Source organism: Hipposideros armiger, unplaced genomic scaffold (genome assembly GCF_001890085.2).
Source record: "Hipposideros armiger isolate ML-2016 unplaced genomic scaffold, ASM189008v1 scaffold_1, whole genome shotgun sequence".
NCBI lineage: Eukaryota > Metazoa > Chordata > Mammalia > Chiroptera > Hipposideridae > Hipposideros > Hipposideros armiger.
The window spans coordinates 8,657,291-8,674,485 of record NW_017731351.1 but is presented as its reverse complement, the minus strand read 5'-3'; the positions used below and the strand labels follow the sequence as shown (position 1 = coordinate 8,674,485).

Here is a 17,195-nt window from a genome sequence, read left to right as displayed (position 1 = left end):
AAATACATTAATTGAATGCCTCAGCTTGAACCACTCATATTCTTGCAACAGACTGTTTGTTTGGGTTATATTGCTCTTTTAATACGTAGTTGGATTAATTTGCTAATATTTTGTTTAGAATTTTTTATGAAAATTTGTGAGACTGGGGTATAGCTTTCTTTGTGTGTGTGTGTGTGTGTGTATGTGTGTGTGTGTGTGTGTACTTCTCTTGTCTAGTCTTGAAATCAAGTTATAGTAGACTCAGAAAATGAATGCAAAGATTTCCATTTGTCTTTGTTGGGGTTTTATCTGTTTGTTTAGCTCTGCAACAATTTATGTAACTCAGGAATCATCTGTCTTGAAGACTGGTCAACATTTTTCATCAAAGACCAGAGTCATTTCTTCCATGGTCACTAATCTCTTTGGGTTTTCTATCTTTTGTTTCAATTTTGATAATTATAATTTTGTCAAAAATGTACAGTGTCCTAAGTAATTGTCCATTTTATCTAGATTTCCAAATTTATTAGCTAAAAAGTAGTTCATAGTATTCTACAATTCTTTAAAACGTTCTGTATATCTGGGCTTAGACTCCTTTTTTTTTCTCTAATGTTTACTTTTATTCTCCCTTTTCTTAGTTAGAATTGCCAGAAATTAGTGTTTATTTTACTAATCCTTTTTAAAAATGAATATAACTGTTGATATGTGGATTTGTAATGTAAAGCAACTTGAAATTCAAATAGGCATTATTTGAAGAAAGTTTTAAAAAATAATATTTACTTGTGAAACAAGGAAATAAAACAAGGAAATAAAATAAAGGCTTACTTCTCTTAAAAAACATTAAAAGCATTCAGAAACTAAAACCCCAGTGACTCCCATTAGTTTGGGGGATGACGTTCAGTGGGGGTAGAAGGTAAGTAACAGGATGATAAACGTCTTGATATTTTTCAGGAAGCGGAAGTTATAGATAACAATCTTTGAAATTGCTAGAAAATACAGCAGTATGTTTGCTAAAACGTCAGAGAACTTCTACTAAAACAATAAGAATGCTGAACTTCCAGGGTACTAGAGAAATGAAAGAAAATAAAAAACCGGATTGCCGGCAAATCAAAAACAGGAGGTTATACAAAGAACAGACAATGATGCGTGATATGTAGCATGAAAGCAGATGACAGGTAGAAGTAAACATGTAGAAAATTAAATTAGACGCATTCAATAAAACAAAAGGATGCTTTCTTAGCAATTTACCAATCAAGTAACAGGCTAAAAAAATGCACCATTTTAGATATAGCAACAAGTATAAACTAGAAAACATTTTAACTAATAAAAGTGCATGATTAAATAAAGACATTCTCAATAATACAGTGAAATCTAATACATTTATCAGTTTTTAGAATAGATAGGGACTGCATCATCTGTAGGAAACAGAGAAGAGGTATCCCCCTGAGCTAGGGGCCTGTGTGAGTTCCAGTTGGGGATTTCAATGAGACAATAGGCTCTAGTACATTCATCTTTAAACGGGGTGTCAAGCGCTCCCGGGAGTAGAGGATGACTTTCCAAGGGACACATGGACGGACTTTAAGGGAATCAATATTCAGATCCTCGACTTCCATGTATATTCACTCCTAAAACTGCTCTTGCTGAGATAAAGATTAACTTCGTCAGAATTTCCCTTCTCCCGCTTCACAAAAGAAAGGCCTATCTTTCACTCATCCCAAATCCCACCACCATGCACTGCTCCTAGATTAAAAACGCCTCTAAAGTGGCCAGAAGAACAATTCAAAATACATGAGAATTGAAGGCTCCTTTAATCCAAGAACCATAAACCCAGCCCACCAGTCTAATTAAGAAGTGGAAACTTTGGTCAAGTTTTATTCACAATGTTAACTAATTATTTACCCCCAATTTTTGTTGTTGTTATTGTTGTTCATCAGTTGTGCGCTAGAAATCATAAAAACCAGAGAGGAACTTGTTAGAAGAATTTAATTTCTCTCTCCCTGTGTGTACACACATGTGTGTGTGTGTGCACATATATACTGTGTGTGTAAACACATTTTTTAAAGCATAATGATATTAGGATTCTGTGGGGAAATAAAATATAAATTATAATTTCAAGGAGAAAAAGGAACTATGTAAAGTTTGTGCAGGTCAAAGAAGAGTTTGTTCATGTATTGTTTTTAAGTGAATGATAGAGAAATTGTCACATCACTATGATATTTATATTCCATTGGATATAATTAAAAGGGTGATGTAACTGTTCTATTTTTAAATGTCATACAAATATGCCACAAGTTAACTTCTTTGCAGTGATTCAAATATAAGATAAAAATTAGATAAACTTAATTTCAGGTCTCTACTAAAATAGTACGGGCCCACCATTTTTAAAAAATATTTTAAAGGATATTACTTTAATAAATATGCAGTTCCAGAGCAATGTCATACTGAAACATATGCTAATAGATGGACACAGAGTTCAAATAGAATGGAATTGCCTTCGTGGCTATTTAGTCTATCTTAACGAGGTTAACTGATGCCAACACATTCTCTCTCAGCCCTCTGAAAACAATATGCTCCTATGCTAGACCTTGTCAGACATTATGTAATACATCATTAAATAATGCCTTTCACTTTCTGTTGACTCCAAGCATGTCTAGATTAGTTACCCTCACATATCCTGGTTTATGTATGACTTCATTTGTTTCTCCCATTAAGAAAATGCGTTCTAACACCATTATGGGTCTCAGTGGGTCCAAGGACTAATCCTCAAGTGTGATACAGCTGGCTCAGGGACAGAGCTCCAGGCTGCTTATTAATAAGACCCCAGCCTTTTGAAGGCTTTCAAGTTTTCTGGATTGATTTCTACAAACAAATGCTGTATCAGAGACTTTCAACAACTCAAAGTCAGCACAGGGAAAGGTCTACTCTAGTCACATAGCTGTTGACAATTTTGTATGTGTGTCGTTCTGTGAAATCCCATTTCCTGTTAGTGGGAAATTATTAAAAGTCAAGTATGGGGCCAGCCGAGTGGCGCGATGGTTAAGAGCTGGCTTGGGACGCCAGAGGGCCCCGGTTCGGATCCCACATATGAGAGCCAGTGACACTGCCCTCCACAGCTAAGATGCTGAACAACAGCTCAACCTGGAGCTGGGCTGCTGTGAGTTGCAGGCGATGGCGTAGGCTGCAGCCCCTGTGGCAGTGGGTTGCCATGGGCTACCGTATGTAGCCAGCAGCCAGCGTGAGCAGCCAGCAGCCGCAGTGAGCGGCCATCCAGAAGCCGGCAACTGATCTGCCTCGCCTGGGAAGAGCGCAATGATGGTGCCAACTTGGGCCAGTGAAGCAACGTCCTCCACAACTAGACTGAAGAACAAAACGATAGCAACTTGTCTGTTCCCCTTCCCCAATTCCCCAGCGCTGTTCCCATCCCCCAATTCCCCAATAAAATTAAAAAAAAAAAAAAAAGTTCAAGTATGTTTGCATTAATCAAATACTTAAATGATTCTCATTTAAATACTATTTGATGGAAAACAATGGATTATGCACTGGAAGATGATTATCCACTATTATAGAAAGTTAAATTACTGTTTTACTTACAAGACTTTATTAGAAAAAATTATAAAGTAAAATCTTTCAATACTTTTCTTGGTAATTGTTGCAGAAATATTATTGAAAATTGCTACAAACTTTGTTCACATAATCTAGATTCTCACTTATATTCGTCATTTGAGTTCAATATAAAATGGACTAGAGCCAGCCAAGTGGCTCAGTTGGTTAAGAATGCGAGCTCTGAGCAACAGGGTTGCCAGTTCGATCCCCACATGGGCCAGTGAGCTGTGCCCGAGCTGTCACTGAACTGCTAACAGGTGGCAGGATGGCTCAGCTGGTGAGAGCACGTGCTCCTAACAACAAAGTTCCTGGTTCGACTCCCGCATGGGATGGTGGGCTACACCTACCTGCAACTAAGATTGAACACGGCACCTTGAGCTGAGCTGCCGTGAGCTGCCGACGGGCAGCTGGATGGAGACTGACTGGACTTGGAGCTGAGCTAGCTGCACCCCCACAACTATGATTGAAGGACAACAACTTGGCTGTTCCCCTTCCCCAATTTCCCAATAAAATCTTAAATAAAAACAAAAATGAAATAAAATGGACTGAATGATTAGTAAAAAGCAACGAAACATGTAGGAAGAAATCAAACTGAAAAGGCACTGATGGATATGCTTAGGAACTTTTCCTCTCCTTGAACTTGGCTTCAACATACAATTTGAGGGTCACGTTTGACCTTCCCCTTCATATTTCCAAAGGCAGTACTAGGTTTCTTGGATCAAGTCTATGAAAACACTAAAAGTAGGACCAAGAAACCAGTCTCAAACAGCAATATACTTTAACGGCTGATTTTAAATAAGGAAATTCACTGAGAATGTAATGTAAGAATAATAATATATATTTTTTCAAATGAGGAAGGAGCATTAGAAATGTTGTGAGCACAGGAAACCTAAGTCATTGCCTAAATTCGTGCAGGCATCTAGTGCCGACTCTCCCTGCCTTCCCCTACTCCCCGTACTCCGAAAGCTGAAAAATCTGTTACATACCAATTCTGAATACTGAGAATTTTATCACAAATAATGGACTCATTGACCAGGGGACACTTGGAATTGCAACGAGGTCCAAAACTGAGCAGCAGTAAATTAAAGTAGCATCTGAGTAACAAAAACCAAACTTCAAAATAAAACTTCAGAAAAAAAAAATGAACATTTATTAAGATAGAAATACTTTTGAAAATAAAAAATGTACTCTGCACAGGAATAGCCAATTAAACATATCACAATTAAGATACATATAGATGCATAATTAAGGATATATTTTAAAATTTAAACCACTATTAGTAATCTACTGTGAGGTGGGCGATTTATGTATATTAGCTTAAATGTTCTAAATTGTAATGTGTTCCAGATATTTGCAATTCCACAGTCAAAGGTCGCAGAGCCCTCACAGTCTCTTGGACACGTGCACAAAGCCTCCCAAACACTGAGTCGCCCAGTGGAGGTTTCCCAGGAGGCGCTCTGCCCTTTTACTTGGTCTAGCTAGTGCCACGCTGTCACACTCTATCTCGTGCCTCAGTGAAGCCTGTCGAACGCATATATTCTCGCAATAGGACACATAACAGCCTCCTGACTCGGGAACTAGCTCTAGACAGCATTTCAGCATCATGCTCCGGGGCCGTTTTAAACAGTGAACTCATCAAGAAAAAGGTACAAAAAAACAAAGAAAGGAAAAGGCACTGAGTTGACTACAGAAAAGCTGGTTGCATGCAAGTACGAGAGCTGAAACCGGGACGCAGGGAACACTTGTGCAGCAGCAGCTCTGGAGCAGTGGCTCAGGGCTTGCTGATTCAGTGACCACGGTGACTCGAAGAGACAGCTAGTGTACACAACAGGAGCCACGTGTCGTTTCAATAACTTTACAGTCTCTTCAACAGCTACAGTGTTGAAACCTAAACCACAGAGGGAAAGGTTAACACCTCTGCCTGACAGAAGCACTATTCAGAATAGTCAAGTGTTATTACATGATTGCTGTTAAGTAAAAGCCCCATGTCTTATGTGACATGTATATTTCTTGTGGGAAGACAGAAAAATTTAAATACACTCTACTTAGTATTCTTTATAATTCTAGAACAAATCAATATTTCCAACTGAATGGTATAAATAATTTGAGGTCAGAAATAACTCATTAGAACAAGGCTTGAAGAATTAGAAATGTTCATCAAGTACCCACCCCAAATAATTAGCTTTCCCTTACTTGTAGCCAAGCTGTCGGCAGACCACAGCAGCATCCTTGTCTGTCCACCCGTCATCACAGACTGTTCCCCACTGGCCGTTGATGAAAACCTCCACTCGGCCTTCTTTCTTACTTTCTCCATCCATCAGTCTGATAGGAAAACCTAAGTCATAATTCAAAATTATTAGAGAAGCCAAACAGTGAAACTCAACTAAGGCATGACAGACTTCATACAATACAATCTGCTTTTTAAATTAGCTATAAAATTAGCTGTGGGGAGGGGGGGAGGCAGAGGGAAAGGGGAGAGAGAGAGAGAAACAGAGAGAGAGAGAGAGAGAGAGAGAGAGACATTAACAAAAAACTGTATCCACTTTTGCAATATCTTTTGAAGGCTTGAGGTCACAGTGCTCCACTTTGTAGTCCCAGCACTTGGAACAGTGCCTGGCATAGAAAGGACATGCAGTAGCTATTTGTTGAATAAAGGAGTGAATGAATAAATGAATGAATGAATGAACGAATGAACAGCACTGCAAAATTGTGAATGATTTTATTACCACTAGCTTCTAAATAGTAAAAGACATTAACTTAGAGTTGTTTTATTTCATGTGTGTTCATTTATCCCTGAACATAGCTAGAGAATTACACTCCAAAGCTAAGATTTTTAGGAAGGCATACATACGCTACATCCTTGGTGTGTGCCTCATATGGGTAACGTGAATGCCGGAAGAGAACAGAAAAAGAAGGCAGCTCACAAGGACACCTCAGACCTGCTATTTACTGCTGATTCCAAAGGAAGGGCTTAAGTCATAAAAGTTACTGAGACATAAAACCTGAGAAGCTGATCCGAAGCAAACTGAGGTTTAAGTCATGCAAGTGAAGTGACCTGTAGAGTTCCACATATCTCTGCTGACAGCAATAAATGTGGTGTCATTTATTTCAAAGGCTAGTGTGGCTTCACACCATCAGGGGCTGAGCTGTGAGGTCATGAGGGTGGACCCTAATCCAACACGGCCGGTGTCCCTATCGGAAGGGAAAATATGGACACAGAGGTCGCAGAGGGAAGACAATGTGGAGCCACAGGAGAAGATGGCCCCCAGCACGGAGAGAGGCCGGAAACAGGCCCTCCCTTGCAGCCCTCAGGAGGAACCACCCTGCTGACACCTTGATTCTGGACTTCCAGCCTCCAGACTGCAAGACAAAAGGATCTGTCGTTTAGGCCACCCAGTCCGTGGTGCTTTGTTATGCAGCCCTAGCGAACCAGTAAACAAACTTTAGATTACCTCGTTACTAGAAGGCCCTCTGGCTTCAGGGCCCCTAAGACTCATTGGTAAGGATTTAGGGAACACAGTGAAGCATGGTGAAGGTTTCAGAACCAAGGAAGTGGAGGGTGCAGCTAATGAAGACAATACCATTTAATATACATTTAGACCAGCATATAAGGTGCTAAATCGACATCTGTCAATGGAAGAAAGCACTGTTGGCAAGACCGGCACATCTTCCTCTGACTCACCTGATCATTTTCACTTCTGCCTCCTGTGCTGCCCAGCTATTGCCTGTGACCATACCCACGTGGCGGCACGGGCATCAGAGCAGAGTCAAATTCCACCAGATCCCCCAATGCACAGGCATTCGCTGCGTTCTTACTCGAGTCACCTTTATCATCCTAGAGTACTGCTTTTGAGCATTCCATCCATCACAGACCGAAATACAGAAAGTGTTTATTGAACTCTCGCTAATTTTGAGAATGGTTTTATCCACATTTAAAGTTAAGGTACACATATTGCCTGTCAAACAGTGAAAACAATAATAGTCGAACAGCTCCTCATTGCCAAGCCACAGAAGTGAAACATTTCGATTGTCCTTTAAACGCTGTGGTTCATACCACCGCCCCCTCCTCCTTCTCTAAGGCTCTCTTTTAAATATGCAGTCATTTTGGATAAGTGGGGAAGTAATGATTTTTTTGGATGAATAAATGATTCGATTCCAAAAGGATATTTGGCTCAGACATAATGTTCTTCGGACAAATGAATAGTTAACAGACACATTACCAAAATTAGGACCAAAGAGATCCAATAATGACCACATCTTTTATTAATAATTATCACCCCTGATTTTTAAATTTTTAAAAATTATATATGGAATCCTAGAATTACAAAGATTTCCAGAACGAAAAGGTCAGCTGTCCTAAGCACATGGATATATTTCAGCACACAGAACTCCAGAGAAGTCAGGTTATAGGATCTACAGTATTTTGTCACCTGGTGGACTGATGGAGCGTGCCTGGATAGATCACCGCATGTCCCAAATACCTGCTACCTGGGGCTGAGAGGATCCATTTCTAGCAAACGGGTCCTATTTCCCCCCAAAGACATGTAATCCTTCATCATCTAATCCTCCATAAGAAGAAGAGAGAAAGGCAGGAGAACCAATGAAAAGAAATGAAATGGGAAATATGACGGTAAGGGGTGGAGTAAAATGTTGCATTTCTACTTGGTCTGACGCTGGATTCACGCAGGGAGGCACCGTGAGCTCACAGTTTAAAGTCCAGGAGGCACCAACCACGCACTCTGACAAACCTAACAATGCAATACTGTTAATTCTGGGGGTTCGGGAAGTTCCGCTGTTTTATAACATGAAGATTTCAGCTTCACAGTCTCAAAACAGGAGGATACAAAAAGCCTTAATTCAACCCTAAGGTGAAAAGTAAGGATCACCTGTGGTTATTTTAACATGTATTTACAAAATTACATTATACATAGATATTATGTATGCTATATATAGTATTATACATTATTCTGCCCTCGTTGTAAGTTAGGTCTGTCTAGGATATGTAGTTGTTCTCTGCTCACAAGACGGCCTTCATCTATAAATATTTCAAGACTGTTAGATGAGCTACTTACCTTTTATCTACCTTTAAGTCTGAAGAAATTTGGAAGTAGGGAGTAGTAAAGGTCCATGGTGGGTTTCTAGAGGAACAGGGTCTCGTAGAAAGATGGGCGGGCTATTTAGCACAATGAATCCCCTTAGGAGCACTGGGAAACCTGGCAGATCTAAGCTAGGCCAGAGCAACGGTGGCTGCTGACGTGACTGAAGCAATGCATCATGGGGGCTAAGGGAGAGCACTATCGTTTCATTCTGATTTGTTTTTAATCCTGTCTCTAATAGTTCATAGAATTCAAGGTAAATGAGAATCAGGACAGGGGCCAATGAGTAGGGGATGGACATCCCAGCTTCTGTTTCCATCTTTCAGCTACACGTGATTATAAACATTTTTAGTGAGAAACTTGACTTCTAGGTAAAGAAAAAGAACTTTAGGAGTAGACGTTTTATAACATTTGTGGGAAGAGTCAAAAGGTCGTTGCTCTGAATGCTAATTACTGGAAATGAGGACATTATGGGAAATAGACTAAAAAAGCCAAAGCTGAGAAGTGCGCCATGCTGTGGGCCAGTGGAGAGAGACGCCGGGGCTACTGAATTACGATGCTCGAGCGGGGGTTAGGTCCTCACCCAGGGAGAGCCTGTGTCCCTCGCCGCCGGGGTAGCAGGCGATGCCCACGTCTTCCCGATGGCTGCAGTCATGCCGTCCCCACTGTGGCCTGGGACACTGAAGGAAACTGGCTTCCCTTCCTGAGCAGCTGACATCATCCAACCATATGGGCCCTCTGCTTTCTTCAAAGTGGTTTGCAGACACTTGTTTGCCATATCTGTGGTGATAACATAAACACTGCAGAGAACTGCTGTCTCTTGTTTCAAGGAACCACAAAACGTAGAACAAACAACCTAATTAAGTGTCATGACTTCAGAGGGTAAGTGTTCTTTCTCCTAGCATGGGGACTCAGTTCTAAGAGAAATGTCCACTGCATCACACATTTTGACCCCTTGAACAATTTTTGATTGATTCAGTGGGAGAGTGATCGATAATTCATCCTCCTTCCCCATTCATTCTTGTGGTTTAGCTACGGTTTAACCCATCAACCAGAAAGAATGCAGACAAAGAGCGAAACCTTCAATCCCGACAGGGGAATGACACTGTGAATCAGAAAGTGAGAACACTCATCTCGCATGGGCCTCTGATGAGCCTTCTCAGCTCATCTGATTCCATCCACTTCTCCCAGCCTCTCTGCTATTCTCTCCTCCAAAGTAAAAAGTGGCTGTTAGTTCAGTGATTCCTCAAGTACATGCCCAATCCAGGATGACACTAGGACTTCAGCCCATGAAAATCAGAGTAATCACAATGTGCTCAGCTTTTCAGAAGGTTACTTGATTTTTAATTTTTTTATAAATTATATTTGTTCCAATTTACTTGATTTGTAACACTGCACTACAGAAAACCTAAATAGATTATAATAACTATATATGCTGTAGAAATAAGAGAGATTTGCAAAACAAAACTTGATAACTAAGCAGTCTGCATCCTCATTTATTTCCCCCCAATTTTGTTTTCTTTTGTTCTATAAAACCCAGATCTCCAGAAATCACTGAGCTAAAAGATATTTAAGGTGTTTTTCAGTTCTAAGAGTCTATGCAACTGAACTCTTACTTATAAATTTTATGGCAATAGCTTCCCTCCCTGGATGTTTTTATTATTTCTGTACTAGGAACATGAAGAAATCTTTCTATATGGCATGAATTTTCCTAATTCTTTTCCTATGCACTCATTTATTAAATTTATTTAACGAGATTAGCATTTTAATAAATTAAAGCAACGCAACGTTTATTTAATCCTTCTAAGACCTTCTATTTTTCTGACTAATCAAATCTTAGCTGGGAAAGTAATTAACCTAAACTCCATATTGCTATCACTTTCAATTTATACCATTTTCCCACAAAATGCATCAATCCGATTACCATTTGTCCCTATCGACTGTACAACAGATCAGAGCAGGTCATTTTATTATACTTTGGGATTTTACTTGTACAAAGAAACCCAGATTCAACCTTTGTCATTTCAAAAGAATATTCTTTCAAAAATTCTAAATGTAGCACATGCCTATTCTAACACAATTATTTAGAACTTTTACAAATATTGACAATATTTTAGAACAATTAAGTTCTGATATGCTATAGACACAAGAAAAACTGAATGAATTTGTGAATCAAAATAAATAAAATATGGAGAAAAAAATCAGTATCAGTCAGTTGTTTTCCTTAATAAGGAAAAATATCAAAATAGTAAATAATAGTATTTGCAAATCATTCTAAATCTGTGAAAGTGAGATATAGTCCTCAGTCTAACAATTTATTTAAAGGTGAAATGACATTTATTAAGTAATTCTTATTAATTACATATCAATACTTATTTGACTGATATGCCATACCCCTTGTCCCAATAATTTTAACTACAGTGCCCACAAAAATTCAAAATATTGGGCAATAACATGTATTTATATCTTTATGATAGCATTATTTATAACAGGAAAAAGTAAACTGACCAAAATATTAACTAATTTATTGTATAGACATTCAATGGATATTATGCTATCATAAAAAATTATGACTATGTAGTAAAAAATGTGGATAGAAAAATTACATATCCACTACTAGAGCTATTATAAAGTTATACACATAAGTTATAATAATGATGGTATACGAATGGAAACAATATGAGTAGTTGTTTATTTTCTTTATTTTTCAAACTTTTGTGAATATTTTATATTACTTTCACAAATTTAAAACTATATATTTAAACATGGCCATGCCTAATGTGAATGAAAGTATATTTTTTAAGGTTTAATGAGTATTTGCAATTAGCTCGACCTCAAGCTGAAATGAAATAATTTTGCCCATTCTTTTCATGCATGACATAGAAATCTGGACAAGAAAGAACGACATTCATGGGCTTCATTCAAATATTAACTCAAAGGCATCATTTGCAGTTCCTTCAACCAACTTAACTCTTTGCTCTGGAATGCATTAACTGTGTGACATGAAATATGTCCCCCAAAGTGTGATACTCAGCTTTAGGAGTGTGAGGTCAAGGGTAAGTTCCAAAGGTCATCTCGTGACAAGAAGGCTGTGTTACTCAAATAAAAGTGATAATTATCATCACACTCTGATGAGAAAGGGAATCATGTAATTCCAAAGCAGTTGACACTGGACTCCCCATATGATGATGTCAGAACGAACAAATCCAATAGTAGGGTTGTGTCAGAATAAACCGAGCATTCACAGCAGACAGTCTTACTTAAATAGACACAAAAGGACCAAAAAGTCACCCCTGGCTCCAACCAATTATTCAAGAAGAAGGGTGGTGGCAGGAGAGGTAAATGCGATAAGTGGCAAAATATGGTTAGCCACCACCATAGAAAATGGTATTATGTTCTATTTCTGTCCTTCCATATATGGATAGGCAGATAGGCAGGTAGGCAGGTAGGTAGATAATAGGTCATGTATTTTGATTACTGTATTATAGAGATTATAGCAAAGACTACAAAATCAGACTTTAAAAACATAATTTGGCATCTAGCTGCCTCATCTCAACGGGCCTTACTTAAATCCCAGCTGTCGGCAAACCACATACGTATTCAGCTCAGTCCAGCCATCATCACAGACGGTCCCCCACTGTCCCCGGTAATACACCTCCAAGTGACCCTCATGGCTGTCTTTCCCGCCTGCAAGTCTGAGGACTCCATCTGTGATAAGGGGGAGACACAAAGACTAAGCAAATCAATTCTCAAAAAGGGGCAAAACGACGTTTTCATTTTCCCAGAAATATCTCCATGTTTATTGATAGTTCCCTCTCTAGGCCTTTTGTTAAACTTATTTCAGGGCTGAGGTCAATGGCCTGAGGTCACTGGATGTTCTAAGTGTGACAAACACAGACCTGCCCTAAGAAATAGCCTTTCCTTTTTATTTGTACTCTTGTTCTCTGAGGAGAACAATGTATTCTCATAGAATCCCGAAGTCGCTATTTAAATTTCTCTGGATTAAATAATATTTGGAAAATTTCCTAAGGCTTCCATCTCTTTGAGTCTGAGCAGTATTAGTGATTTAGACTTAAAAAGTAAGAAAACATAGTAAGTTAGAAATAGTTCAACATTATAACTGAAAGTGAAAAAATACTAAAATACAAAGATAGAAAACCTATTCTGGTTAAAGAGTGAGTGATCTAGCATGTGAATGCATTCATTATTCCTTAGGCGTTCATAAATTATAAAAACTAGGGCATGGCTTGCTTTTGTTCTTTTACTGATAATACACATCTGAATTTGAATCTTATGAACTCAATGAATAATTAATCCCCAGAGAATCCTGTAAAGAGCTCCTCAGTAGATATACAATACAATCAGTTTGTCCCCAAAAAAGTAGATTTAAAATATATTTCCATCCAAAATAATCCAAACACCCCTCCCCCCCAAATAAAACATAAATAATCTTGGGTAAATGTCAGACTTTTCATGAATCACTCGGATCTTTTAAAGCAAACTGAGGTCTCTTAGCAACAGAACCACTTATTAATGTAACATTTTGCTCTCTGCAAAGTACGGTTACCATCACAGCAACACTACAACTATCTCATTTAAAGAGGAGGACACGGAGGCCCGAGCCGCTGACGTGCTCTGGCTTAACATATTTGTATGCTCACTTGGCAATATTATCTAAACTGAGCAAAAGGGAAGGGAAGCCCAAACAGGGCTGGAGGCCAGAGTGGGTAGATCATGGGGTGCCATCTTACCCGTTAGAGGGGTGCAGGACACGCCAGCATCTTCCCTGTGGCCACAGTTATGCTCGCCCCAGGAGCTTTTTGGACACTGCTCAATAGAAAGCTCATTGCCCGTGCAGCGCACTTCATCCAGCATCACCGGGCCGGTTCCTTCGCCAAAACGCGCCTGAGGCCACGCTTTGGCCATGCCGCTGCACAAAGACAAGAATTCGGGATGAGGTGCTGAATGTTGGTCTGACTGGCTTCCTTTACCCTGGGAAAGGTTTAGCGATGGTTAGTCCATACTTCCCGTATCAGCTCACTTCACAGGTCGCGCACGAATTCCTGCATTCTGTTGGTCGCTCTTTATATCCTTGACCATCACAAATTCAAAGACTGCCACTAATGCCCCAGTATTTACTCTCCCTTTTTTCATCAGTAATGAAACCTCAGATTTTTAGAAGGGCAATTGCTGTCCAGAATAAAAACCACATTTCTCAGCCTCCTCTCCTTTTAGACGACTACATTTGTTTGTTGTAAAGTATACCTAAAGTTGACCATTTTAAACATTTTAAGTGTGCAGTTCAGTGGCATTAGGTACATTCACACTGCTGTGCACAGATCACCGCCATCATCTCCAGAATTTCTGCATCATCCCAAACTGAAACTCAGCAGCCATTTCACAAGACTAAGTCTTCACCAGCGGTACTTAGGTGGGAGTGCCATGTATCACTTCCAGGAAGCATCTTTCTGTCACTTCCTCCTTCCTGCCGACTACAAGGCTGATGGGGTGGCTGTACCCTGAGAAGCCACCTGGGGCTATCAGGTGCCATCCTAGGAATGACAGGGCTGCCAGCAAGAAAAGGCCTTGGGTCCTGAGGGTGCTGCAGCTAACCTGGCTGCCCTCCGCTCTGTCTCCCTCAGACACAGATTCTGGTCTCATTTGAGCCACTGTTATTTTCAATTCTCTGTTACTCACAGCCAAACATATTTCTAACTCAAACATCTCTTCATTCAAATTTATCTTCACTTAAATTTACTTCTCCCACACATCAAAGTGACACCACATTCTAGAACCCCAGATTTCAGTGGAGAAGATCATGATTGCCTGTCAAAATGATTAATGACTTTGGAAATTGCATTTTCAGCTTCTTTTAGCTTTCTAATTTTTAGACTACAGCACTTATAGTTTTAGTTTATTTTCCAATGAAACTGCATCTATACCCATTGTTTTAGTTGCCTTTTTCTCATAGCATTACAACTATCTTGATAATTTACAACCAAAATATATTGTGGGCTAAGAGTGGTTTCCATACTTTATATGGCTGGAGAAAACTCAAAACAAGAATACAATTTGTGACGTGTGAAAATCATATGAAATTCAAATTTCACCATTCAGAAATAACGTTTTACTGGAACAAGCCACCCTCATCCCCAATATGCTGCCTATGACTGCTTTTGAACTGTGCAGGCACAGCTGGGTAACTGCGGAGTCTAAATGCTTAATGTCTGGCCCCTTACAATGCAATCTGCAGAGCCCTGCTCTGGGGAAATTGACTAATGACAGCGGCTATGGAAACGGACTTAGAGAACATGGCAAGCTGGAGAACAGAGGAGGAGGGGACAGGATGACTGATGCGGGTCGTGGGGGAGCCAGAAAGCAAACTCCAAGGGATGCAGTGCACCGAGCCAGGGCAGGTGCTGTAAGAAAACCAGGGCCCAACATGGGAGAATACAAAGTTTGCTTCCAAACAACAGAAAGGAAAATGAATTCCAGATGGCTCATAGACCCAAATATTAAAAGAAAGAAATGAGACAGGGGTGGGAGGGAGGGAGGGAGGGAGGGAAAACAGAAGGCAGGCAGGTTAAAAAGTTACTAGAATAAAAAATATGGTTCTTATAACCTTGGGGGTAAAATTTCCTAAGCAGTATTAAAAACCCAGAAGTTAGAAAACAGGCTGAAAAGTTAAATTTGACCTCCCATAAACTACTGTACAGCAAAATTAACCATAATCAGAATCGAAAGGCAAACAGGCAATCTGGAAGAAATATTTGAAATATGAAACAGCAACCAAAGGGGGAAAAACTCCTAGAAATTAATAATAATAATAACTTATTATTACATTATAATGTAGACAAAACAACCCACACACACACATACACACACACACACAGGACAATAGGGAAAACCAGGCTAATCACACAAAAAGAAATATTCATGGCCACTGAACATAAGATGCACAGCTTTACAATGGCCAAAAAAAGTAATAATGCATTCTAATCTATCCCATTTTTAGAGATTTTAAATATCAATATCATTTTCACACTCTATTTAGGCTAAAAGGTTACAAACTCAAGAAAAAAAAATAATGACCCAAGATAGGCTGGACAGAGTAACTGAGGTATATTGTATTTCAAATACTCGTATGTTAAAAATTTTGTAAGCCCTCTTTAAAAGACCACTTGTGTGTTTTACTTTCTTTTTTTTTTTTTTTTTTTTTTTTTTTTTTTTAGCTGAGCCATCCTGCTACCTATTGGCAGCTTAGCGGCTGCTCAGCTCGGGCTGGCCTCGAACCGCTGTTGCTCAGAGCTCAAACTCTTGAGCGAGCTCTTAACCAACTGAGCCATTCGGCCGGCCCTGTGTTTTACTTTCTTCCTTATATATTTCCATATTTTCCATTGTTTATAATCATTATTTTAATGATCACAAAAAGGTTTAATTAAAATAAATTAATCAGAAAAAAAGTAAGAGAATAAATTTGAGAACCAAAAAAATTAGGAAGCTATGCTATAACACCAACTAGGTTTTCTAGCTAATTTTTGAGGCTATTAAAATTGAGAAGATAATATTTACATACACCACATTCCTTCAGCCAGTCACTGGTGTTTTCTGGTGCCCAGAGCTGGGCTGGGTTTCCAGGGCATACCAAAGAACATAGATTCCACAGGTAAGGGGGAAAGCGACACAGAGGTTGTGGCGTGTGCAAGTCAGTGCAGTGTGGATTCCACAGGGCTGCGTGTTCTCCGCTCCTCCTTATGGAAACTGTCCCCACACCAGCCCTGGCCGTTCATCTGTGGTAACAGCCCCAGAGCTCTTACCCTCTGACCACAGAGTAAGCTTGTGGATTCAGGGGCTCTGATATGATACACTGAGTTCTTCAGTTATTTTTCTCTAAAGCTATCTGACCCCATATAACAGCAATCCCCAATAAACACTGAATTGATTCTATGTCTCATCCTTATCCAAAACATCCCGAAACCTGTTTAGCTAATGAGGTTGTATTCATATAAAGTTGCTTGTCTTTTTTGTTTTGTTTTGTTTTGTTTTTTCATAGAAAAAGACCAAATAGCACCATCTGACTAACTCAATCTCCAGGTTTAGCAAGTACTTTGAAAAGACGCAGGCTCAAGTTAGGCTCAAGTTAGGCAATTCTTCTGTTGTGCAAGATAATCATTTGTTAGGGTATAAAAGATTGGTCCTTGAACTGTAAATATCAGTTTGTGATACTTGTAAGCTATGGATGAAAGAACTCATTTTTAATTCTCAATATCCTAGCTTTCTCTCTGGAAAATGCCCCCCTCCATCTCCGAGATATCTGTGCCTGCTGAATGCTTACTGATGCTGCCATGGGTCTATCAGCTGTATGTGTACTAACTCACTGAAGCCTCCCTAGATTCCATGATGTCACACTCCTCAATTTACAGAGGAGGAAACTGAGGCCCAGAAGATAAATAATTCGCCCAGCGTTCCACGACCACCAGGTGATAAAACCTGGTGGCTGCAGAGCAGACTGAAATGAAA

At 39.5% G+C, this 17,195-nt stretch overlaps 1 protein-coding gene across 6 annotated transcripts in view; it reads right to left on the bottom strand.

Moving 5' to 3' along the window:
* The window catches only part of PRSS12 (serine protease 12), a 56,051-nt gene that overhangs the window by 17,110 nt on the left and 21,746 nt on the right, over window positions 1-17,195 (bottom strand). For all 6 annotated transcript variants that reach the window (XM_019626515.1, XM_019626656.1, XM_019626742.1 and 3 more), the window contains exons 5-8: window positions 13,427-13,605; window positions 12,242-12,383; window positions 9,259-9,455; window positions 5,773-5,914 (exon numbers count right to left, since the gene is read on the bottom strand). In XM_019626515.1, coding sequence (XP_019482060.1) covers window positions 5,773-5,914; window positions 9,259-9,455; window positions 12,242-12,383; window positions 13,427-13,605 — 660 coding nt within the window. The remainder of the gene's footprint in view (window positions 1-5,772; window positions 5,915-9,258; window positions 9,456-12,241; window positions 12,384-13,426; window positions 13,606-17,195) is intronic.